At 39.8% G+C, this 24,953-nt stretch overlaps 1 protein-coding gene and 1 long non-coding RNA gene across 3 annotated transcripts; one reads left to right on the top strand and one right to left on the bottom strand.

The window, feature by feature from the left end:
• Positions 1–1,060: 1,060 nt before the first annotated feature.
• On the bottom strand, positions 1,061–7,680 carry LOC147322975 (hemoglobin subunit alpha-D-like). 2 transcript variants are annotated; one of them, XM_086303013.1, is made up of 3 exons: positions 7,577–7,680; positions 3,212–3,416; positions 1,061–2,236 (listed from the first exon to the last, which is right to left on the bottom strand). In XM_086303013.1, exons 2-3 carry the CDS (start codon positions 3,413–3,415, stop codon positions 2,108–2,110), a joined length of 333 nt encoding a protein of 110 aa, XP_086159139.1. In that variant the 5' UTR covers position 3,416; positions 7,577–7,680; the 3' UTR covers positions 1,061–2,107. The 2 variants fall into 2 exon arrangements, with proteins under 2 accessions (XP_086159139.1, XP_086159138.1); XM_086303012.1 differs by lacking the exon at positions 7,577–7,680 and having other exon boundaries at positions 3,212–3,617.
• On the top strand, positions 7,074–11,893 carry LOC147322974 (uncharacterized). The gene is made up of 4 exons (XR_015130694.1): positions 7,074–7,112; positions 9,106–9,137; positions 9,563–9,588; positions 10,933–11,893. It is a non-coding gene; the product is annotated as an uncharacterized LOC147322974 (long non-coding RNA).
• The last annotated feature ends 13,060 nt before the right edge of the window (positions 11,894–24,953 follow it).

The following is a 24,953-nucleotide window of genomic DNA, read 5'->3' as shown; positions in this document are numbered from 1 at the left end:
TGTCTATGATACTAACGATTGAATTAGACTCTTCAAAATTACCTAGGGTCACTTTTACTTGCAAGGACGTCACATTTCATGACGTTAGAACAGAAGTCTGATGGTACAGATGAGGAAATAATTGTTTTATTCTCTGGTGAATTTGTATTTTTCTCACTTCCAAAGAAATGAGCACAAACAGAATTCTGGCTGGACTGTAGGGATCAAATAATCATTTCCTCAGTGACCTGAAAATGAATTTATAATGTTTGTCTCATGTGTTTTTCTAGATTTTTGTTTGATATTCTGTACAGTCACTGTACAGTAAACCTGCAAATTACAAACGTACAAATTTACCCCAGGATCAAATAATTATTCCCCCCACTGCGTACCTGACATCTACACCTGGTTTTTAACTATATAAAAATTAAATTTTTTTTAAAAACCCTCACATAATTAGATATTCTGACATCTTACATTAAATGTAATATTACTGTAATATTATTATTATTAAAATGATAGAAAATGTATTATTTATTAGTGAGTTATGAAGAAAAATGTACGTTTTAGGGTGTCCCACAGTACTACATTTCAATACAGCAGCCGAAAGGTGGAGAAGACTGCTGATTGCTCAACGTTTGAACAACAGTAGCTCCCTTCACCCTCCCTATCTCCAACTCTCATCTTCTCAAATCCCCCCAATCACCTGCCCTTCCTCTACCAATCTCATCTACACCCACACCCCACCTACTCTTCAGCATGTGCTCTAACTGTAACTGCTTCCTTACATATTGCGCAGTCTCCCAGTTATTTTAATGCTAAGATTGCTTCAAGCAGACTCTTACTTCAGGCCAACAGGGCACGGTCCTCACAGATGTCAGGTGTATAAAAATCTCATCTGTGTCTCTGATGTTTTGTCTTTTTTCCCTCTCATTAAAAATATTTCAACCTTGTCTGACTCATGGATTTTCACGTACGCGAAGCTACAGATAAGAACCAAAGGTGAGAACACCAGTCTCTGCAAGTTTAGGGTTCACAGGAACTATCAAGCCTGTGCATTTTTACTTTACTGGGAAAGAAGTCTGAGGATTTTAACTTAAGCGTAGTACAGCTCCTAAATTATGAGTAATTTGGCATTATTTGGACTATGTAGCCTGTAAAATGTAGATTGTAAAATTACAACCGTGCGTAACTGTGCGCAGATACAAACAGAAGGCATAAATTATCTCTCATGCTCTTCACATGAGATGACTGCTACAATCAACTCAAAATGTTAAAAACAACAACAACAACAACAAAAACCCAGCAAAGGTAAAAGCAAGGATGAAGAAATGAATGCAGTTCATTCTGCTGTCATGATATTAAAAACATTTACACTCCCATTAAGTAAAAAAGAGTATTAGCACGTTTTGGCAATCCTAAAAAAAGTTAATTTTTGTGTAATCAACCTCACAACAAAGATGTCTGTAAATTACAGAAGTTATTTCACTTAAATATCTAAAAAACTGACATTTAACATCTTGTCTATGAGCTGCTTTGAATATTGCATCAGCATGCGTCTGTATTACCACCAGTTTACCAAATGGGGGCACTGTTGCTCTGTGTACCGTAAATACTTTATTTGAGGTCCATAGATAAACCTGGAGAGTCCTCCCAATTCACTGGTGTTAAAACCTGAATCCTTTGTTTCTGTAATACTAGAAAAATAAAACAATAAAACAAAAAACAGATTAGATTTAATATTAAATGTGCCTTTGTAGTTGTAAATGTATTATTTATTATGAAAATATTTTACAGTAGGAAAGCTTGCTTAAGTAAAATAATGTAAATTATCAGCTGACATGACGGTGAGCAACTAAAAAAACTTAACTCAGTCAAATGATGAATTCCTTGAAAATGATCAACACAATGCATTTTGAACGTGATATGATAATGCGTGAAACACCACAGATTCGATTTGTTTTTATTTGATAATATAACAGCACAAAAACTAACACACGAATTGCACATTTTTTACCATTAAAAATGTAACAAAGTAATGACAGAGACACATACAGAGAAAAACAAAAAGATTTTACATAGCATCATAAATGCCTCGTATGCTTTCTGGAAACCCAGTGCTTGAGTCTCATCTGTATTTCTCAGCAAGAACAGCAGCAAACGCTGACAGGTACTTGTCCATGGCGGCGTGAGCCACCGGTGTGAATTCATCCCCCAAGTAACAGGCAAGGCTGACGAGCATACTGTGCGACAGCAGCTGCAGGAGAAACACAAAAGATTGGTAAAAAGTGAACAACATACTTACATAATTTATAGTATGTGTCAGTTTTCTGAAAATCATGAACCCACACACTGCCATTTATCGTCCTCAGTGTGTTATTGTTAATATAGTGATGTAGTATTGTGTAATTTGCACAGAAAGCATGTCTGATAATTTTAAGTGCCAAACAATGCATTAAAAATATCGTCTCCTCCTCACCCTCTCGCCTCACAACGGCTAGTTTCACAGCTTGTAATTCCCCAAACATCCACAATTGTCATATATGTATAATACAATACCGTATACTTATACACATTGTCATTTTGTTCACTTATAATTTTTTTTTAACCATTTTTCAGATTTCCCGACTGGTTCACATACTGCCTTTTTGCACCCCATTTCAATATTCCTGGAGGAACCCATTTAATCAAATGTATTATTTATTTTAATTAGTGCTGTCAAAAGATTAAAAAAAACATTTTTCCATTTTTTTTCCTCCTTCATAAAACAAACTAGTTGATTTGTCATCTGAACAGGCTGGAAAAACAAAACAGCAGCAGACTTACAGTTAGTAAATCTGTTGTTTTCTTTTTAGTTCAGTTAAACTCTATTATAGAATTACTGAAAAAATCCCTACATACTAATAGGATTATCTTTTGCATGCAGAATTAAAATGCACAAATAAATACAATTTCATACATTGCAGTCACCTGTACGCCTTATAGCATACAACAAAGAAATTGCACAAGTATATATATTAACCCTGTAGCAAGTGCATCATATTTGATACATGAGTTTCTGGCAATTATTTTGTGGTTCAGGCTTTACTGGATTAGTAGATATACTTAATAGGAAAATCTGAATAACAAAAAACTGATTATCTCTGATTAAAAGATTAAAAGTAAATAAAAAAAAAATCCAATGCAAGAAGGGGATGGAAGGGCTGTAAATAGGTCTGAGGTGTTTAGGCACCTTAAAGTTTCCGGGGTCTACCCGAAGCTGGTAGGCGTGCAGAGTCTGCAGGGGAGCCAGGGTGACAGTTAGCTGACTGATGTCTTGGGCCCCCTCAGCTATAGCCAGGACTATCTTCTTCCCGTGAGAAAGCAGGTGGGAGGAGTTAGGACTGATGTCTAGATGGGAAAAATATGTCTTGGTGCCCGGATAAGAGGCAAACATCCTTAAGAAGGGAAAAGTGAAATTATTTCCATGCTGATATGATAGGAGCAACAGAGTAAGTGCTACATGTTGACTGTCTTTGGTCACCAACTATCATTTGTGTGAACTCGAGGCCCACAAGTTTCTAAAATGATCTCGGATCATTGCCAACACCTTGAAATCCCTATTAGAGATTTCAGGAATTACCCAGCAGTGAGCACTAGATAAGCGTTACTTTTCCCCACCAAAACAGGTGCATCTTTTTACACACGCAGCAGAGAGAGGCACAGGATTATTGCAGCCTATTTCTCATAGTGAGGACTCCCCTCAAACAAATGACCATAATTTCCAAACCGTAGGGGCTAGAGCGGTCATTCTTACACCGTTTTGTTCAGAAGAGATGGGGGAATCTTCCAGTGTTTACAATTTATCATTAAAATATGAATTATTAAAGATATTTGACTTCTAATGCACCATAACTGAGTAGAGCGAAGCAAAAACTGCCTTGACTTGCCCTCAAACAACGCTTTGTGACTTGAAATCTATTTGGAGTATCGATATCATTCTTTCACCGTAAGAGACAGCAGGCTTTGGTGAACAATCATGGAAATTTTCAGGTCTCTGTGGAAATCCAAAAAAAAGTTATGACGAGAGAAAAAAGTGCTTCATTTCCACAGTTTGAAATCTGAAGAAATCTGAGCGAAGGACGAATTTCCTACCCTCAAACAAGTCCAACTCATTTCAGAACGGTAATAGGTGAGAAAGAAATTCTTGAATTGTGAGCGTCAGGGGTGTCTGAAGATATTCGGGGACAAGCCTCATGTCTTAACTTTGCTTCGTTAAGGAGATATGACGATTCGAATATGCCTCTCATTACAGAAATCCAGCGGTGATTTTGAACAAGCTCTCCATTCACTTTATATGGAGAGTTTTCTGACATTGTGTTGGTCTGAGGAGATTTGCGAAAATTCTATAAATCCCACAACAATGATAGTGACATTTCCTGAAAGCCAGCAAAAATACCTACGTTTTGATGTATAATTTGTGGAAGTTGAGTGAAAATTGAGCAAGTAGCAAACAGTTGTTCGGACATGAAGAGAAGACTGCAAAAGCTTCAGTGTCACACTGGAAGCCAAGAGCATAGCAACCATAACAACGCATGTATTTTGTGAAAAATCACAATTTTGCAACTCAAAACTTTAAGAGGCATAAAAGTAAAACGGTAAAAGATTTGAAATAGCTGAATCATACCTGAATAGCCCAATAATTTGTGAACATTTTAAAGTTTGAATGGTTGTTCTAGGCGAAAGTATGAGGAAGTAGTTAAGTTTCAAAAACAAGCAAAATTTAGCAGAATTTTGGAAGTTTTCCATTCATTTCAATGGGACAAATTAAAGGAAAAAAGCCTAATATTTTAAAAAGTATAATAGCAAAAAATAGCAAAAATCATAGCGAATAGGTACTTGTGCTAAATACAGTATTTCTGCTAAATCATACTATTTCTGCTTTTCATAAGATTTGTGCCTAATATAGTATTTCTGCTAAATTATAGTATTTATTCTTTTTATAGGATTTGTGCCTAACATAGTATTTCTGCTAAATTATAGTATTTCTGCTTTTTATACTATTTGTGCCTAATATAGTATTTCTGCTTTTTATAGGATTTGTGCCTAATATAGTATTTCTGCTTTTTATAGGATTTGTGCTTAATATAGTATTTCTGCTTTTTATAGTATTTGTGCTAAAACATAGTATTTCTACTAAATGTAGTATTTATGCTTAATCATAGTATTTCTATATATTTCTGCCAGGTACCCAGGCAGCCAATCCTCTGTGAGGACTGAGACATTCAAATTTTCAAATCAGGGCCTGCAGGCTTCCCAGCCAATCATATATGTGTCCTGAGGCATTCAAATTTGCATATTGGGGCCTTCATGGCTTCTAAGCCAGCCAATCATATCTGAGGGCTGAGGAATTCAAATCCACAAATCAGGGCCTGCACGGCTTCCCAGCCAGCCAATCATATATGTGGTCTGAGGCATTCAAATTTGCATATTGGGGAATTCGTGGCTTCTAAGTCAACAAGTCATTCATGTCATATATCTCTAAAAATTCGCATTTTAATGATAAATTGTCAACACTGGAAGATTCCCCCATCTCTTCTGAACAAAACGGTGTAAGAATGACCGCTCTAGCCCCTACGGTTAGGAAATTATGGTCATTTGTTTGAGGGGAGTCGTCACTATGAGAAATAGACTGCAATAATCCTGTGCCTCTCTGTGCTGCGTGTGCAAATAGATGCACCTGTTTTGGCGGGGAAAAGTGCACAGCCTCTCTGATTGGTGGATTCAAATTCAGCAGCTCCCAGGCTGACCTAGAAACTTACTTCTCTCTCCGTGTGTGTGTGTGTGTGTCTGTGTGTGTGTGTGTGTGTGTGTGTGTGTGACAGTGTGACAGAGAGAGAGAGAGAGAGAGAGAGAGAGAGAGAGAGAGAGCCTTTTAATGGGATGATCTCATTCTAAGATTCAAATTCAATATATTTAGACTGGGTGACTGAATTGGATCTTGTGTGTGTGTCTCTCTGTGCATGTGTGTTTCCTTATGTGTACATATTTGTGATTGTGTGGCTGTTATAGATTTTTTTGCTGATTTTTTTTCATTTAACAAGTATATTTGAGGGACCCTCAGCATGTTCAGCATTTTTTCACCTGTCCATTTTGCTTTTCCAATTTTTCTGTTTAAGTTATTACTATTGTGCTAAATCATACTATTTCTGCTATTTTATAAGATTTGTGCCAAATATAGTATTTCTGCCAAATATACACTCAACAAAAATATAAACGCAACACCTTTGTTACTGCTCCCATTCCTCATGGGATGGATGTAGAGACCTAAAATTCATTCCAGATACACAATATAACCATCCCTCCCAAACAGTGGTCACAAATCAGTCCAAATGTGTGGTAGTGGGCACATCTGCTATATTGAGGTAATCCATCCCACCTCACAGGTGTGCCACATCAGGATGCTGATCTGACATCATGAGTAGTGCACAGGTGTACCTCAGACTGCCCACAACAAAAGGCCACCCTTTTCTGCAACTTTTCAGCTTTTTCAGCTAGTTTTAGCAGACAGCTTCAGCTTTAAAGCAATTCAGAATTCATATGATTACAACCAATATGTATTGGAGTAAAAGAAACAAATGTGCAATGAACATGTCAGGAGTCGCTGTTAAAAAGTCTCATGGCAGTGGGGTTAAGGGACCTCCTGAACCTCTTGAGTCCTGCAGTGGAGTGAGATGAGCCTCTGCAGCTCCTACTGTGAGGATGCTTAGGCGATCACCAACACCAGCTCCTTGGTGTTGGTGTTCAGAAGAAGACTGTTCTTATTACTGCAGTCAGTTAAATAAATCTATCATAATAAAGTACATTTTAACATAATGACCTTGTGTTTATTTATGTCTTTTAACCATTATTTCAAATTCAAAGAATCCCATTTGAAACATTTATTAAACTTATAGAATTAAATTAAAAGTTGTTTTTTGTTGCAAAAAAATCTAGTATAATAATATTTAAATTTACATATATTTTCACGTTTTCCATGCCAATTTTGTGTAATTGCGGAGTTTCCCACTTTTCCCACTACTCGTGAATGCCTCCTTTTTTATGTCTCCGCCTGACTCCTGAATCTCTGTCCACTCTCAGCTCAATCCGTGCCGGTAAGTGCTGCTTCTCTGTCTCTCTTATCTGAAATGAAATGTCTATAAGCTGTATGAGGGATTTACCCAGTTGTTGTTAGTGACTTATGAAGCCAGTCGAAGTATAAGTCATGTTAAAGTAACACAATGGCTGCTTTTTTAGTGAAACGTTGTAATTTTACTATTTAAAAGGAGTGTTTGGTATGCTAGCCCTAAGTGCTAACGCCTAGCCTAGCTGCTATAGGCCCAGTGTGAAATTAATATGGTTCATTTGATTGTTTATTACAGTTATTGTGTTGTATTTGGTTCATTCGGTGTGTTAGTGTTTCTGAGTCTGTTAGGGAAGCTGAAGTTAGTTCTCTTCACAAATCAGTCAGTTAAAAACGGCCTCATTCTTTCGGTTGTGAGGTAATGAGCCGTCATTTTAGAACCACTGATTAGCTGCTGAAGCAGCAGGGTCGGCAACTTCAAAGGAGCCATTTTACCGCCATTAGCTGTGTCCCAAAACGTCGGCTGCATCTTTCGGAGGACCCAGCTTTCGCGGTCTACGTGGACCGAGAAGGCTGTGAAACTGGACGGTCTAGCCTTCAGATTTGCGTCACCGCTGTCTCGCTGGAGTTTAATAAACTCGGCCGTCTGCTCCTTGCTATTTAAAATATAACAGGACACTGGCGTAAATTCTCGACCGTTTAACGTTTATTGAGCTGTGTGAAAATCCCGGAGGACCCACCGGATGGATTAATAAAGCTTTATTTAATCTAATAATCTAATAACTTTGATCTCAGCCAAACCGATTTACTCCAGAACAAATAAAACACAGAAAAAGGCAAACAATTACATTTTTAAGTTATCAGAGTGACTTGTATATCATGTTTAACCTGAGTAGCGAAAGAGCGGGGGTCTGAACCCCCCTCCCGGCTTGCCATCGAGCCGGTGGGTGACAGACGTCTCTGAAAACGTCGGCACACTTTTGCAAATATGCGATGTCTTGATAAACCAAGCAGATATTTGTAATTTACACCGCTACTTTCTCGCCTAAAAATATGTTAAAAGTTTATTCGGGGAAATGAAGGACTCATTTGTCGGCCGCATTTGAGACAGCCTTCGTCGACTGGCTGTGACATAATCGGCCTTCAAATGCGGCCTCCGGAGGATGCAGCCGACATTTTGGGACACAGCTTCTGACTGAAAGCCGGGAGAAAAAGAGTCACGTGCCTGTACCGGTGTGTTTTTGTGCTGTGGGTTAATTAACAGAAGGGAGAGAGAGAGTGAGGATGAAACACATAATATAAGAATAATAACATCTCTTAACAAGAAGTTTTTTTTAATTAGTTAATTTTAGTTTTTTAGTTAAATTTTAAGAACTGTTTAACAAACACTTGTTTGTGCAGGTTGTTTTTTTTTTTAATGAAACCTACACCTGCAGCTCTGTTTAACTTCTCACTTTGTGAAAAACTAACGAAATATAAAAAAGTCCACCTTCAAATAAATAAAATGCAGCAGTGCACCATTAATATTATAAATATGATATGTAGATATTTAAAACAACAGCATATTAAATGATACTGTGTGCAGGTGATAATATTTTTAGGAAGCAGAATTTGAATGCAGAAGAACTCAAATGTTGAAGCCTACAAAAATAACATCCAAGCTTTCATTTATGATTGTTCATGCTTTGAAATTGTGATGTCAGAATTGGATAAAGTGTGCAGAGCTAGGTGTAGCAAATCATTGCTTATTAAATCTACTGTGTTATCTAATAGCACCAAACTAATAGAGCTATCACATAACTGAGAAACGTGTGTGGCTTATTACAAATGGATGAAACCACATTTTACCTTAATGAAGACAGTAATCTTTAATAAGGTGTAGAAAAAGGTGAGTTGTTTGTTGCTGTGGTAAACAAAGAAGTGTACTGAATCTTTTGGACTACACAGAGTGATGCAGTATTGACTGTGATGCTGATTTGAGTTGTCTCATTCTGTGTTTTTGTGCTTTGTCTTTTGTTACGCAGAGTGAAAGAGATCTTTGGTTTTGCCTTTGCTGGTAAGTAAACAGTGATTGTAACTGAAGCAGTATGAACCTGGCATTGCGTAGCACATTTGGCAACTTACATACAGTAGTTTGACTTTTTGTGATATGTTTCCATTTACTGATTGGCAAAAACACAAAGTCAGGTTTTATTACATGGTGTAGGAAATATTTGGTATATCCTGCACTTGTGCCAACAAATATTGCTGGCTATTCTTTATATTTCTGTAGTAATGAATGCTTTTATTACACTTGCTATAGCCATGTGAGACGCTGCAGTTCATTTATCTCCTCTTTAGACTACAGTAAGCTAATAAAGCCTTAAATAAATTGAGAATTTTACTAGTTAATTTATGTCACAGTAAATTGGATTGTGTGTGAAGAGGCTCAACAGTCTGAATCATCAAACAGTGATCTGATGAATTGTTTCCTTTCTCTAGACTGCTGATCTGATCGTCTCAGTCTGGTAAGTAAAGGTTTGTCTGAGGGAAATGTTTCTCATTATAAATCAAATCAAATCAAATCACTTTTATTGTCACATCACATGTGCAGGCACACTGGCACAGCACATGCGAGTGAAATTCTTGTGTGCGAGCCCCACAAGCAACAGAGATGTGCAAACACAACAACACAAACGAGCAAAATACAAGATACAGGAGATTCAGTTTAGTGCAGTGAGTCAGCACAGCTCTTGGCAATCATCAGATCCTAGAAAAGTCTATGTAAACATTTCCAGACTTACAGATCTCTCTTATCATCATAGTACATTTTTAATTAGGCCCTAATATCGGCCATGCTAAGTTTATTGTAGATTTAGTGGAGTGTGTATTAAACATGCCCCAAATTTGACTGAAAAATGTAGAAACTGCTGTATAGGAGTCATCTGTCTCCAAATTTTTCATTTTGCCAAAAGTCATACTGAGTAAATTATTTTTTACTTTTATGTTAACTGCTCCCCAGACATTATGATATACTGTTGTACCAGGTAAGTACACACAGAAACGGGAATTTGAGACCTTTGGGCATTTAGGATCATGTGAGTTGAGTGCATGTGAAGTGTGGTCTGAGACTGTCTGCTCTGACTTCATTGTGTGGGTTTAGCTTGACCATATAATGTTTATAGTAAGTTTCTGTAGCACCGCATCTTGGTTTACAGACTCTGTTTGTTTTTATTGTGTTAATAGAATGCAAAAATGTCCTTAGAAATGTTCCACCACCATATGATAAACATTTTCATTCAGTTGAATCTAATAATGTACTGTACAACTCTTCAGTGTGTAATATATGTTCTGTATTTTTCGGACTGTAAGGCACACTAAATTCTAAGGCACATTAAGCCAAACAAAACAGATAAGTCAAACTTTATTCAACTCATTTACAATAACTCTCAAAATACAGAACAATACACTCACTTTTCAGGATTTATGGACTGATGAATGTGGATTGATCAGTTTGAAATCTGCTTCATAAGCATGGCTCTCAACAGGTGCCAGGCCCTTATACACACACACCGTATTATGTTGAAGCACAGTACGAATTACTCTACGAGGGTGCTGACTATGGTAGCCATGCTCCGACAATACATCAAGTGGTGCTGCTTTGTAGCTTACCAAAGTCATACTAAAACATTTGACAGAGTGCCGTGTAGCACATAGAAGTGGTTTGAAATCAGTAAGCACAACCATACATAAGGTGCACTGTCTATTTTTGAGAAAATTAAAGGCTTTTAAATGTGCCTTATAGTCTGAAAAATACGGTAAAGCCAGGTTTATTGGAAGTGTGTCTAATTCCACTTTCTTTCTGTCTACAGGTGACCTGCTGCAGAAAACCCTCTCCCTCTATCATTAACAAGCAATTCAGTCTGTCCTATCACTCTCCCTCTCCCTGCTCAATCTTTTTTGACAAGCCATTCTATCTTCTATCCATTCTCCGCCATGTGCTCTATCTAATTTGACAAACTTGAACCTGAGTTGAAACGCAATCCTGTGACTTGAAATCCAGTCTTACCAGAATCTAAGTTTTTGAAATTGAGGTTACCAGAACTTCGTCAATCTGTATTCAGAATTCTGAGAGATCTCTGTTCTCACTGCTCCATCTTTCCTGTCGTTAAACTCTCTCACATCCAGTCATTTTGCTGGAAATCACAAGTAGAAAGTTAAAATTACAGTAGTAGAATTTCAGTACAGTAGAACTCACAGTAGAAACTACTTACACAGCCCTACATTTGTCATTTTAATTTTGCATTACACTTTGGAATAAACATTGATTGGCTGTTTGGCTTACAGGTGCAATTGCTTTGATAAATTATATAAAATATACACCTCTTAAAGGTTTATTTGTAATAAGACAATCTGGTTATTTTGTAATATATACATTCAGACTGCTGTATTTACATAAATATTAAATTAGATTGAACTACATTTTTCAAGTCGGTTTCATTGACTATAACATTTGACTACATTAAGTTTATACTAATATTATTTAAGGACAAACCCATTTCTGTTACTCAGTGTAAGTATTGAGTTACAATTGTCATTGAGAAGCTGCCCTGAGGACCCAGACTTCCTGTTTCCTGACTGCTGCAGAACATCCAGCTGAAGAATCCTCATCGCCTGTCATCTGATCACTACACCACCACAGCTCCTTATATTTGCTTTAAATTTTAGATATCTGAAAGATTTACACAAAGTCTACTTCAAAGCTAAGAGTTTTATTATAGCCTGTTGATTGATTGTTGAGATTTATTCTGCATATTACTTCACAGAAGTATAGACCTATTCATTAACCAGTCTGGTTAAAAAAAAGAAGTAATAATATACAGTTTTTGAAAAAGCTACAATAAAACTTTTTAAGGATCTTTCAATAACTTTTATATTGAGTTTGTATTTAAGCCAGCCTTTTTACATCAATTAAACAGTTATAAGAACACTTTACCATTTGTATAGTTTTACATTTATCCATTTAATAGAAACTTGAGGAGTTTTTCAGTGTTTACAGGTTGATTTTTGTATACATTTGTGTATAAATACATATAAGGTCCAGTTTGTACTTGCACAAAATGCCAAGGAAAGGTCAAAGGTCACAGGCCCAGAAGCTTAGATGGCAAAAGGAGAAGGAACAGGTAAATGTTTCTCAGACCGGTGAGCAGGTAAAGGTGTCTGTTACAAGTATTCCCAGTCCAGAAGTGCAGCTCAGCGTTCAGACGGCCGCAGTGTCTTATGCAGATGTGGTAAAGAGAGGTGTTAGCTCATCATCTGTGCCAAATGCTAAAGTACAACAGGTAATCCAGACTGAACCCCAGCTAACTGTGCAAACGCAGCATGATGGAGAAGCTCCAGGACCATCTCATGTACAGGTTACAAACAGTGAAAGTCGCCCACGAGTGAGTAGCATCTGTGCATCCCGAAGCCAGGCCAATGCTAAGTATGGAAAGTACCGGAATCAGCAATGCATGGCGAACAGTTTGGTTTTCCTGTCATTCTTACACGAGGATGAATTCATTACCAGAGCAGATCTCAACCGTGTGTTGGACAAAGGCCATGCCGTGTATTCAGATGCCAGAAAGAGGTTTGTGAACAGCGTGTTTCTAGCCTGCGATGAACTTCCCTCAGTTGTTACCAGCCGCAGACACGAGTATCAAGTCGACATGTCTCAGTTTGCTCATTACGGCACATTTGATGGTACAGATCACTTTCCGAGCCTTGAACAGGGACTACAGCGTTTGGCTTCAGAGTTTCGCTACGCTTTGCTAGTCATGGGAGGAACAGTCATCGCAGTTTGCAGGCTGACTTCAGGTGAATACGCATACTTTGACCCTCACCCACGTAGGTCTACAGGAATGCCATTGTCGCTAAGTGTAAGTGGTGGAACTGCAGTTATGTTAAAATTCACACGTCTTAACGACATGATTGACAGGATCAAACGTTTGTACCGAATGTTTTGCATCGCACCAAGCTGCGCTTATGAGCTACAGCCTGTTGAGTTCCACAGTGAAAACGCTGCTGACCAAAGAAATGCTGATGAAAACAGACAAACAGCTACAACTGTTCCAGCACCAGCTTTAAATGAACCTGAATTTGAAACCCCAAAGTCCACTGAGCAGACACGGAAAACTGTGGCCGACACTTTAGCTACTGAAGTGATGTCATCCAGAGTGGATTATTCAAATGAGCCAGCTGCTGAGCTGAACAATCGTCCTTCTGATTATTTAGAAATAGAAACCTCTGCATCTTCTGTAAGAGACACTCAGGTAATAAAAGATTCTGTTCCTCAGAATGATTTAAACACTGCCTCCTGTTTAACTATGACAACAGAGGAACTCTCACATAAACTGTTGAAGCATAATAAACAGCAAAGGAGAAAGATTAGGAGACAACTATTGGTCCAAGAAAAACTATCACAGAGAAAGGAAAATGAGAAAAAGAAAGAAAGACAGATGTACACTTTTGATGAAAGCTTTAAGGCAAAGAAAAAAGATTCTAGTAGAAAGTCTCATGATTCTGATCACAGTAAGAAAAAGAGTGTGTACAAAAAGAATCTATATAAACTCAATGCTACATACAGAGAGAAACAGAGAGAACATTTGAGAAAAATCTATAGAGAAAGTGCTAAAATTAGAGAGAGAAAAAGAGAACGTGTCATAAGGATGTATAAAGAAGATTCTTTATTCAGAGAAAAGCAGAAGGAACGTATAACAAGAACATATAGAGAATCTCCCGTGTTCCGAGAAAAGCAGAAGGAACGAATAACAAGAAAATACAGAGAATCTCCCGTGTTCCGAGAACAGCAGAAGGAACATGTAAGAAGAAATTACAGAACTTGTGCTGAATTCAGAGAGAAACATAAAGCTTACATGAGGTCATATGTTTCTAACCTATATAAAGAAAGTGTAGAATTTAGACAGAAAAAAAAATGTTACATCACTAAACGTTATGGAGAAGAGAGACAATTTCAGCAGCAACACAAGGACAATATGAGAGAACGAATGAGAGTAAAATATTGGAACAGTATTTCTTTTAGACAGATGCATAATATCAGATGTGCAATGAAAATAAAAATAAAATATCGTCAGATGCATCGACCAGCTGAAAGTTTACAGTGTCATCCAGATAACACTTTAATGAATGAGGCCATATCTCGTTTCAGATCCAACATTAAGTCAGCACCATCTTATGTTTGTACTGTTTGTCTAAAAGCTTCTTTTCCTAATCAGGTGAAAATCTGCAAAAGAGAAAATTACTCAAAACACCAAACTGTAGCTCAGCAGTGTCTAACTGGTAAATTTGTTCATGTGTGTGATGAAGCATGTAATGATCACTGCAGCTTTCCTGTTGAGAGAAAAAAAGAATATATCTGTCACACGTGTCACAGTTCCCTCAAAAGTGGATGCATGCCAAGACTTGCTGCTGTTAACGGTTTAGAACTGCAGGATATTCCAGCTGAACTGTGCGATCTCAACATTCTGGAGAGACATCTGATTGCCAAATGCATACCTTTTGCTAAGATTATTCCACTTCCAAAGGGCAGACAAAGACTCATACGTGGTAATGTGGTGTGTGTACCATCTGAAGTCCAACAAACAGTTGACTGTTTGCCTCGGTTAAGAAACCATTCCCAGATCATGAGGATAAAGCTGAAAAGACGACTGTGCTACAAAGGCCATCAGCTGTTCCAGACTGTTACTTGGTCTAAACTAATTCAAGCCTTGCATAAACTGAAACATATTCATCCGCAGTACACAGATATTATTATCAGAGATGATGCATTGCTTTGTGATCCAACGTTACCTGATGATGACAGCAGTGATGAAGCCAGCATGGGAAGCGATGATTATGATGAAGCAGATTTAATGGAAATTGACAACTATGAAAAAGATGCCCTTTTGTGCGAAAGTGAGTCTGAAAGTGAACAAGCTATTAATATGCAATCCTGTGATGAACAACCAGAGGAACAAAATCCAGAGGAACCAGAAAGTGATTTGAACAATGGAGGTTTTGCTCTAGAAAGCTGTCTGCAGCCTGTTGACATTTCAGAAGAGATTCTTTGTTTCACTGATAACACATATTGTGTGGCTCCTGCAGAAAGAAACAATCCTGTCAGCTTCTTCAGAACTCCTCATTTGGAAGCCATGGCATTTCCTGTGCAGTTTCCTACTGGTCAGAATACACTGGATGAAAAGAGACTTCTTAAACTCACACCGAGTGCTTACTTCAAGTCAAGGCTTTTTAACATTGATGCAAGATTTGCTAAAGACACAAATTACCTGTTTTTCTCACAGTTTGTCACTGAAATACATTTGGCTAATTCCAGCATGACAATACAGCTAAGGAAAGGTAAAATTATGACCAAAGATGGACGCAAAATCACATCAGGAATGTTACAAAGTAAGACAGAAGTAGAGAAGCTGGTAAGAAATAAAGATGCAATCAGATTTATGCAGCCACTCAGAGGAACTCCAGCTTACTGGCAGAAAACTACCAAAGATTTATTCAGTATGATTCGTCAAATAGGAACACCTCAGTTCTTTGTCACTTTCTCTGCTGCTGAGATGAGATGGCCTGAAGTGATTCAAGCAATAAAGAGACAGCAAGGTGAAGAGGTTGATTTTGAAGCCCTGGACTGGTCAGAAAAGTGTGAAATTCTAAGATCAAATCCAGTAACCACCATGCGAATGTTTGATAAACGTGTTGAGGCTTTGTTCAGAGATTTGCTTTTTTCTCCTGCACAGCCCCTTGGTGAGATCATTGATTACTTTTACAGAGTTGAGTTCCAGCACAGAGGTAGTCCGCATATACACATGTTGCTGTGGATTCGAGAAAAGGTAGAAGTAGATGTGGATGATGACCAAACTGTCTGTGACTTTGTGGACAGATACATCTCAGCTCAACTCCCTGATCCAGACAAACAACCTGAACTGCACAAAAAAGTCACTGAGCTACAAAAGCACAGCGAAAACCACACAAAAACATGCTTTAAGAGTGTGAACTCTGGTTGTAGATTTGGGTTTCCAAAACCACCAGCCACAAGAACAATGATTGTGAGACAGGATGAGGATTCAGACACTGAAGCTGCAAAAGCCAAACTCAGACCTTTGTTGAACCTGCTGAAGGAACCTGAAGCTGCTTCCCTCACCATAGAGCAGATTTTGTCACGATGCAACTTGACAATGAATGAGTATGAACAATGCCTCCAGAACATAAACAAGAAAACAGGTCTGATTCTGAAACGTGACCCAAAGGACTGTTGGATCAACAATTACAACCCAGATCTGCTTGAAGCCTGGAACTCTAATTTAGATGTCTCATTCATTTTGAATGCCTATTCATGTGTAGAATACCTCTGTAAATATATAACAAAGAAAGAATCTGGCCTCTCTGAATACCTGAAGACAGTTATTGATAACTCTGGAAACAACATGGTCAATGAATGTGATGAAATGAGAGCTGTGATGCAGGCTTACTCAAAAAAGAGAGAGATCAGCGCACAGGAGTGTGTGACTCGAGTCTGTGGCCTAAAAATGAAAAAATGTTCCCGCAGTGTTGTATTTGTACCAACAGATGATAACCCGGTAAAAATGAGTCGGCCCATGAGCTTCCTGGAAAGCACAACACATGACAGTTGTAATATTTGGATGACAAGTTTGAGTGATAAATACAAATGCAGACCTGAGACCCCAGAATATGAGGAAATGTCGCTGGCTGATTTTGCTGCCCTGTGCCGGTTGGTGAGTGGTCCAAATGAAGGAAAAGATGTGCTTCCTCTTCTAAACCAGCTTGGATTTGTACAAAGGCGAAAGAATGATAAACCAGCTATAATCAGGTATTACCACTGTTCACAGGAAAAAGATCCTGAGCAATATTATGGTCGACTGTTGAGACTTTACCTTCCACACAGATCAGAGCAGGAACTGAAACCACAATGTTTCCAAACCTATCAGTCCTTCTACAACTCGGGTTTTGTGCGACTTCCATGTTCAGACCACAGTGAGTCTGTGAAAAGGGTTGTGAAAAGAAATAAAGACAAGTATGAGAAGAACTCTGAGGATATCGAGAGTGCACTGGAAGAGTTTGAACAAAATAGGGATGTTGTGATCGATGAATGGTGTAATCTGGCTCCTGAATCTGAAGTTGTGAGGCTGCAATGTGATGAGAATCTTCCTGAGAGACATTCTGATGATGAGAACGAACAGGAGAATGTCCCCGACTACAGTCGTCAGTCTGATGCTGTAACAGAGATCAGAGCCATCAGAGAACAACCTGCAGTAGATCCAGCCGTGGTACGTGTAATGTATCAGAATCTGAACCAGAAGCAGGCCTGCGTGTTCTATGCCATAAGAGACTGGTGTATTCAGCGAGTTTGTGGTTTGAACCCAGATCCATTTTTCTTCTATATCAACGGTGGTGCAGGAACTGGAAAGTCACATCTGATTAAATGTATTCACTCTGAAGCATCAAAGATCCTGAGCAGACTGCCTGCTAATGCAGAAGAAGCTGACATATCAAATCCAACTGTTTTACTTACTTCATTTACCGGGACAGCAGCTTTTTCTATCAATGGCTCTACATTACATTCCCTACTCAAACTACCCAGGAGTCTGAAACCACCCATTCAAGGACTTGGTAACCAACTGGATGAAATCAGATCTGAGCTGATGAATGCAGAAATTATTGTTATTGATGAGATTTCAATGGTTTCAAAACCCCTTTTTGCCTATGTGGATGCAAGACTGAAACAAATCAAAGGCACTCAGAGACCTTTTGGTGGAATGTCAGTTTTAGCTGTTGGAGATTTTTACCAGCTGCCTATGGAACGCCAGGACTGCCATAATGAATTAATTAAATACACCATTAAATAATTAATTAAATGTGGCAATAATTAATTAAAATTGGAATTAATTAATTAAATAAATAGTTATGACACATGTAATTAATTAATTATTGACACATTTAATTAATTATTTATGTATTTCACATTTTAATTAATTATTGACACATTTAATTAATTAATTATTGACACATTTAATTAATTATTTATGTATTTCACATTTTAATTAATTATTGACACATTTAATTAATTATTGACACATTTAATTAATTATTTAATGATATATTTATTTATTTCATTTTGGCAGTCCTGGCGCCTGGCTCTCGTCATGAAATAATTTTATCTGTCAGCCTCACCCATCAAACTCAGGGGGCGGGGTTAACGCTGCCCATGCAGCTTCTCTAACATTTGATTGGTTGCCGTGCAAAGTAAGTCAAAACAGGTCGATCCTAGATAATCGATTGCTTGTGCAGACTTGGGGCAGCCAGTTATCCCAGAATGCAGATCAAATCACAGGCCGTTTTTCTGTCACCAGCTACACTTTTAACAGTGTTTTAGCCGCGAATGTCGCGCCGTATGTCTGGTCAGGTTGTCAACATAGAACATGTTTGCAAAAGTGCTCAGATGTTTTCAGAGATTTCACTAGCTCTGCTAACAGTTAGCATGCAGAGCGCACCGAGGGGGTACATTAACCGGTTTGTTTACATATTCCACTCTCCGTGTTCCACATGTTGCATTCGCAGATTCTCATTTTCACCAAACGATCGTCTCTTTCCGCCTGGTCTTGTGTCTCTGTGCTTCTGTAACATAAAGAACGAGCTGACATTTTTCTCACGAAACCAGCGATCAGCTCAGCAGACCCTCAGTTTACCTGCATGCATCCTCCTCCTCATCTGTCAGCTGTTTAACACCTGCTGCTAATTCAAGAAACACGCCTAGTTACCTGGTGATAGTCACAGTTTAACTGCACAAGATAAGTAAATATAGTATTTTCCCGGAGCGCAGAGCTGCTGGAGCTTGTTTCCTTACAGAGCACTTTATAGGCGAGCCAGCTTTATCAGCGGCTGATGTCCAATCACCAGCACACAGCTTTCAAACCTCAGCTGAGTTTTAGCTCTCAGTGGTTAAACGCTGGACTTCATTCACTCAGGTTCTGTCTGTCGGGTCACGTTTACTTCGCTGTTTTATTTACAACTGAGCAAATCGGTTTGGCTGAGGTTAAAGTTACGTTTCATAACTGCATAGTTTCACAGACGTTTAATGGTTCACTGGCACATGTGTTAGACTGAACTATCATCTAAATATCATCTGTTTTTTAATAGTTATTCAACTGTATTCTAAGCACCAGCTGTCTGTTAGAATGTGATTTTTTTTCTCTCTCTGTTGGCAGAGGTATAAAAATGCGCAGGAAAATCTGACGTGCATGGCAAACTTCACCGACGATATTTAGGGAGGAATAAACACACATCAAACATAAATGAACCATTTGCCTGTCTCCATAATTGAGAGCATTTTCTCTTCTTATGTCAACACTCTCTCTCTCTCTCTCTCTCTCTTTTTTTTTTTTTTTTTTTTTTTGCTTGCTTTTTCGGTCATGTTATGTTTACCTGTCAAAGGCTTGTTACAAACTATGAAACACATTGTGCAGACTTCTGGATGTTAGAAGAAAACGAATACTGCTCATGAATGAGACTAAAGGCAGGAAGGTGTCCTTTAAAACTAAACATGTTAATAGGACCTCCCTGTTTATATCATAGTTTATGATATAGCACGTGTATTTCAGTAATAGCCTGCTGAGGCCACTATACGTGCTGGCCTCATATCAAATGTGAAGGCAGACTGAGTCTATGTTTGACGTTTGTTTATATCTAATCTTCCTTTTCAAACATTTAAACAGCAGCGAGTCTGCAGCTGAGGGAATACAAATTCAAATTGTCGGAACAGGTTTGCTCGTTTCTTGGATTCATTTGGTGATTTATTAAATGTATAACTGTGTGGTGGGGCGTGGTCTGCGGTGCCGTGCAGGGAGGGCGGACGCACCTGCACGGCATCCTTAATCACGCCCGCCTAGTTAAAAACACGGGGACTGAGGGGTTTGGGGGTGTTGTGGTGTGGTGAGATGTAAATAAAGATGACTCTGAACGTTGCTCCGTGGTCCCGCCGTGTCTTATTCACGCCACATTGGTGCCGAAACCCAGGAGGCAGCACGGCGGGTCCATATCGGAGCCAGGGAATGGAGGAGCTGGCCCAGAGGGTGGCCGAAATGGCGGCCGCCCAGCGGGAGCAGGCGGCGGAGGTGCGTCGCCAGCAGGAAGAGCTGCAGGACCAGTCCGAGCGGCACCTGGAAAGGATTGGGGAGCTGGCGGCGCTGCTCTGGGCCTGGGCGCCACCCCCACAGGTGTGTCCCGAGGACAGTGAAGCGGTGGAGGAGCCGCGTGAGGCACCTCAGCAGCCGGAGGTGGCAGACGAGGCGCGCGGGGATCTGCGCCTGCCGGAGGAGGGGGAACAGCCAGGTGAAGGGCTGCTCCTGCCGGGAGTGGTGGATGAGCCGCTCCAACCGGAGGCGGCAGACGAGGTGCGCGAGGGTCTGCGCCGGTTGGAGAAAGAGGAGCTGCACGAGGGGCTGCTCGAGCCGGGAGTGGCGGCGGAGGGAGCAGTAGTGACGGAGGAGTCGCGCTATGGGCTGCTCCAGCAGGGAGCGACAGCGGTGACGGAGGGGCCGCGCAAGGAGCTGGAGGTCCCAGTGCCAGGGGAGCTTGCTCGAGTGGAACTGGCGAGCGAGGCGGGCGCCACGCTTGAGATCGCCGTGCTCGCCAGACCGGCCTCACCACCACCAGAGGCCTGTACACGCCACACCTCTGCCCAGCCACCTGTGAGCTGGGGCTCACGCTTGTGCCGGCCGCGCCGGGTGCACCTGTCACGTGTCCGACTTCCGAACCAGCTTTGCCTGCGCCGCTGGATTCGCGGGCGGCCGCCTGAACTCGCACCTCCCCGTCGCTTGGCCGGGGCCTGGGGGTGCCAGCTGTCCGGGCTGATTCCCTCTCCCACTGGCGGTGGGGGAGTAGGTTCGGCCGGATGGCTCCCCGGCCTCAATCGGGCGATGGGGGTATGTGGTGGGGCGTGGTCTGCGGTGCCGTGCAGGGAGGGCGGACGCACCTGCACGGCATCCTTAATCACGCCCGCCTAGTTAAAAACACGGGGACTGAGGGGTTTGGGGGTGTTGTGTTGTGGTGTGGTGAGATGTAAATAAAGATGACTCTGAACGTTGCTCCGTGGTCCCGCCGTGTCTTATTCACGCCACAAACTGTTATTCTAATCTGCTGCTGAGTCTCTTACACTTTTCTTTATGCTGTATATTTTCACGTCTCTGGAATAGTTGGCAGTTAGATAGTCAGCTGGGAAACTTTGTGTTAACTCATGGAGCTGAGGATATCGTGGATATGCTGACCTCGCTGCGTGGTGTACAGAGCGAGGTCAGCATGATTAATATTCACAATAAAAATATTAGCCGAACATCATGAAGTCTGTATGTGTTTCATAGTGTCGAACAACCTTTGTACAGTTAAAGCAAGCAGTTACTACATGACGGAAACACCAACGTTATCTCTTTTATGTGTTTATACACAGGTCACGCTGATTACTGAACAAAAACCCAAAGATCAGATGTTAAACAGATTTATTTGCTCTCTCTCCTCCTTAAACATGTTTTTAATGTTAGTTATAATTCAGAATTGGCGACTGAAACACGTAGGACACATAAGAACATCAGGAAATAAAACATCGATAAATATAACCTCAGTAAAAGAAGTCAGCGGGGGTTACTACAGCTGTGTACCGGGGCCTGCGCTTTGTCGGTGGGATTGCTTGCGAGGCGAGCGGGTCTATCCCACGCTTTGCCGTGAGACTGGGACGACATCTCCGAAATCATCGAAACACTTTTGCAAAGAGGCTGTATCTTGACAAACCGACCAGACACATGAAGATTAAACCACTACATTCTCGGCTAAAAAAATATTAAAACGGTATTTGGTAACACACAAACAGGGTTTTTCAAAGCTCAGTTCTGTTAGCTTCCACATGCCGGTTGTTGTGTGCTAGAAACAATGGCCACCAGGCCAAAGCAATGGTTTTGACTCGATCAGCGTTAACCCCGCCCCCTGAGTTTGATGGGTGAGGCTGACAGATAAAATTATTTCATGATGAGAGCCAGGCGTCAGGACTGCCAAAATGAAATAAATAAATATATCATTAAATAATTAATTAAATGTGTCAATAATTAATTAAATGTGTCAATAATTAATTAAAATGTGAAATACATAAATAATTAATTAAATATGTCAATAATTAATTAATTACATATATCATAACTATTTATTTAATTAATTAATTCCAATTTTAATTAATTATTGCCACATTTAATTAATTATTTAATGGTGTATTTAATTAATTCATTATGGCAGTCCTGGCGTTCCATAGCTGCCACCAGTGCGACAGTCTAAACCTCTCTGTGTTTACGATCCAGAACAGATTGACCTATGGCAGGAACATTTTCAGATGATCACTCTAACCGAGATCATGCGTCAGAAAGATGATGTGGCCTTTGCAGAGATGCTGAACAGGATTAGAGTCAAAGAAAAGACAGATGAGCTTTCTCAGTGCGACAGAGATTTGTTGTCACAGGCTGTGACTGCACCAGAAGAATGTCCAACTGAGGTCTTACACATTTATGCCACCAACAAGAATGTGGAATCCCATAACGCAGATACCCTGAAGAAGCTTCATTCAAACATCATAATCATCACTGCAGACGATTTCCAGAAGGATAAACGTACAGGCAGAATGGAACGAAGAGACAAACCATTTACAGGTGGGAGAAATGATTTACCTGACACTCTGAATGTTGCTGAAGGAGCTCGAGTCATGCTGACCAGAAACTTGGACACACTAAACGGTTTAGTCAACGGTGCTTTTGGTATACTGGTAAAGGTGGTGAGATCTGAAAATGATGGACACATAATCAAACTGGGGCTCAGAATGGACAACCGGCAGCCTATGAGACACAACCGCAGTGCTAATGCAGCATCTGATGATCTGGTTTACATTGAGAGAGCAGAGGAGAGTCTGAAGTTTAAAGGAGCGGTACGCAGACAGTTTCCTGTAAAGCTAGCATTTGCCTGCACAATTCACAAAACTCAGGGTCTTACAACACAGACAGCTGTAGTTTCAATGAAGAACATTTTTGAACCAGGTATGGCTTATGTTGCTCTCAGCAGGGTGACGTCTCTCAGTGGACTCTATTTACAGGACTTGGATGAGAAAAAGATTTACGCCAATCCCGAGGTAACTGCAGCGCTCCAAACCATGAGACAAGCCAGCGTTGAGGAAATGATGCCTCTTCTTCAGGTCAGAGAAACAGCCAGCAGACTTGACACTCTTACACTGATCCATCACAATACGGAGGGTTTGCCATCTCACATCAGTGACATCAAGAGTCATCATGAAATGTGTTTAGCAGATGTTTTGTGTCTCACAGAGTCTCACCTCCAAGGCTCCTTTGTTGCAGACAGTCTTCATTTGGACGGCTACACCATGTTCAAACGCAACAGACATGTGTCCTACACAAACTTTCCTCACATGGCCAGCAGAAGTGGTGGTGGAGTTGTTGTGTATTTGAGGAATCATTTTCAGGTTCAGGTAAAACAGTATCTGCATAATGTCACTGATCTTGAGTTTTTAGTGTTGAAGGTTCAGGCTCCATTCCCTGCACTCATTGCTGTTGTGTACAGACCCCCTGACTACAGTTTGACACCGTTCATGCAAAACCTGGTAAGTCTTTTAGATTCACTTGAAATAATGGACTGTCACCCAATCATTGTGTGTGGAGATTTTAATGAGAACCAGTTGCAGAGTGGAAGAAAACAGATTCTGGAGCAGTTTCAGTCGAGAGGGTATTCACAGCTGATCACTTCTGCCACTACAAACAAGAACACCCTGCTTGACCTCATTTTTATTTCTCAGCCACAGCTATGTCGTCATTCAGGTGTTCTGAGATCATACTACAGTTACCACAACCCTGTGTTTTGTGTCCTGTCCTCGAGCCAATCATGAAGTCGTCTGGTGAGTTTTGAAACAATTACAGATCATGTTTGTTACAGAGTTTACTGATTGTAGAGTATGAAAAATATTTTTCATTGGAAAAAATTGTCTTCCCTACTCTGTCTGTAAGAAGACCCTTTCTTATTGCAATGTTATTAATCATGTCACCAAATCATGGCTGTACTTCATGCAGAGCCGGGAGATCTGCTTTCTGTTATCATGCACCTCAGATCTGAAATATACTGCATTAAACGGACATCATTTATTTTTTATTCTCATGTTTTACATGACTAAATCTACTTATACATTTTTTCATGGATGTTAATTGTCATCTCCTTTTTTGATACTTTTTTTACTCTGACGTATGTATCTCAACAAACGAGATCTTCCCCTCCAAGATGCTTTCAAATATGAAATAGTAAATAAATAAATCACAGATAAATGCAGGTATTTATTATGGGTCACATGAATAAATACAGACAATTATATTTTCTTGATTATAGTAAATTTTGTAGAATCAAATGTTTTTGGGATGAATGAGGTTTTGCTTATCATGTTTTACAGGTAAAAAATGTTAAAAGTTTTAAGCTATCTTTAGGCTACCAGAGATGTCTATAATTATACATTATGTAGAGAAAAACATTTTCACAGCTTACAGAATATGTATAAAAACTGATTTAGAAGTACATGGAAAGTTTCTGCATCCATTTTCTGACTTGGCCTTTATCCGGGTGGGTTTGGGTTTGGGTGGATAAAGGCCAAGTCAGAATTCTCTGAGCAGCTGGAAAAAGCTGCTAATAAACAAAGACATCAGAAAGCGGGGGCTTTAGGTGTAGCCCCCGCTTTCTGACGCACTAATTAGATTTAGTAACTGACACCCCATACCAGCATTATATAGACACTTGGGGGCTG

The sequence above is a fragment of the Aulonocara sp. 'chitande type north' Nkhata Bay genome, linkage group LG8 (assembly GCF_057382095.1).
Source record: "Aulonocara sp. 'chitande type north' Nkhata Bay isolate Kocher_YH1m ecotype deep benthic linkage group LG8, A_spYH_male_GT1.1, whole genome shotgun sequence".
Classification (NCBI taxonomy): Eukaryota; Metazoa; Chordata; class Actinopteri; order Cichliformes; family Cichlidae; genus Aulonocara; species Aulonocara sp. 'chitande type north' Nkhata Bay.
Note: the sequence above shows the minus strand (reverse complement) of the source record. Positions and strands in the feature narration are given on the sequence as shown.

Coding starts and splice junctions, on each gene's coding strand:
- LOC147322975 (XM_086303013.1), bottom strand. CDS start 3,415: ATGTTTGCCTCTTATCCGGGCACCAAGACATATTTTTCCCATCTAGAC. Junction 2,237..3,211: donor TAGACCCCGGAAACTTTAAG/GTGCCTAAACAC, acceptor TTTCTCCTGCAG/CTGCTGTCGCACAGTATGCT.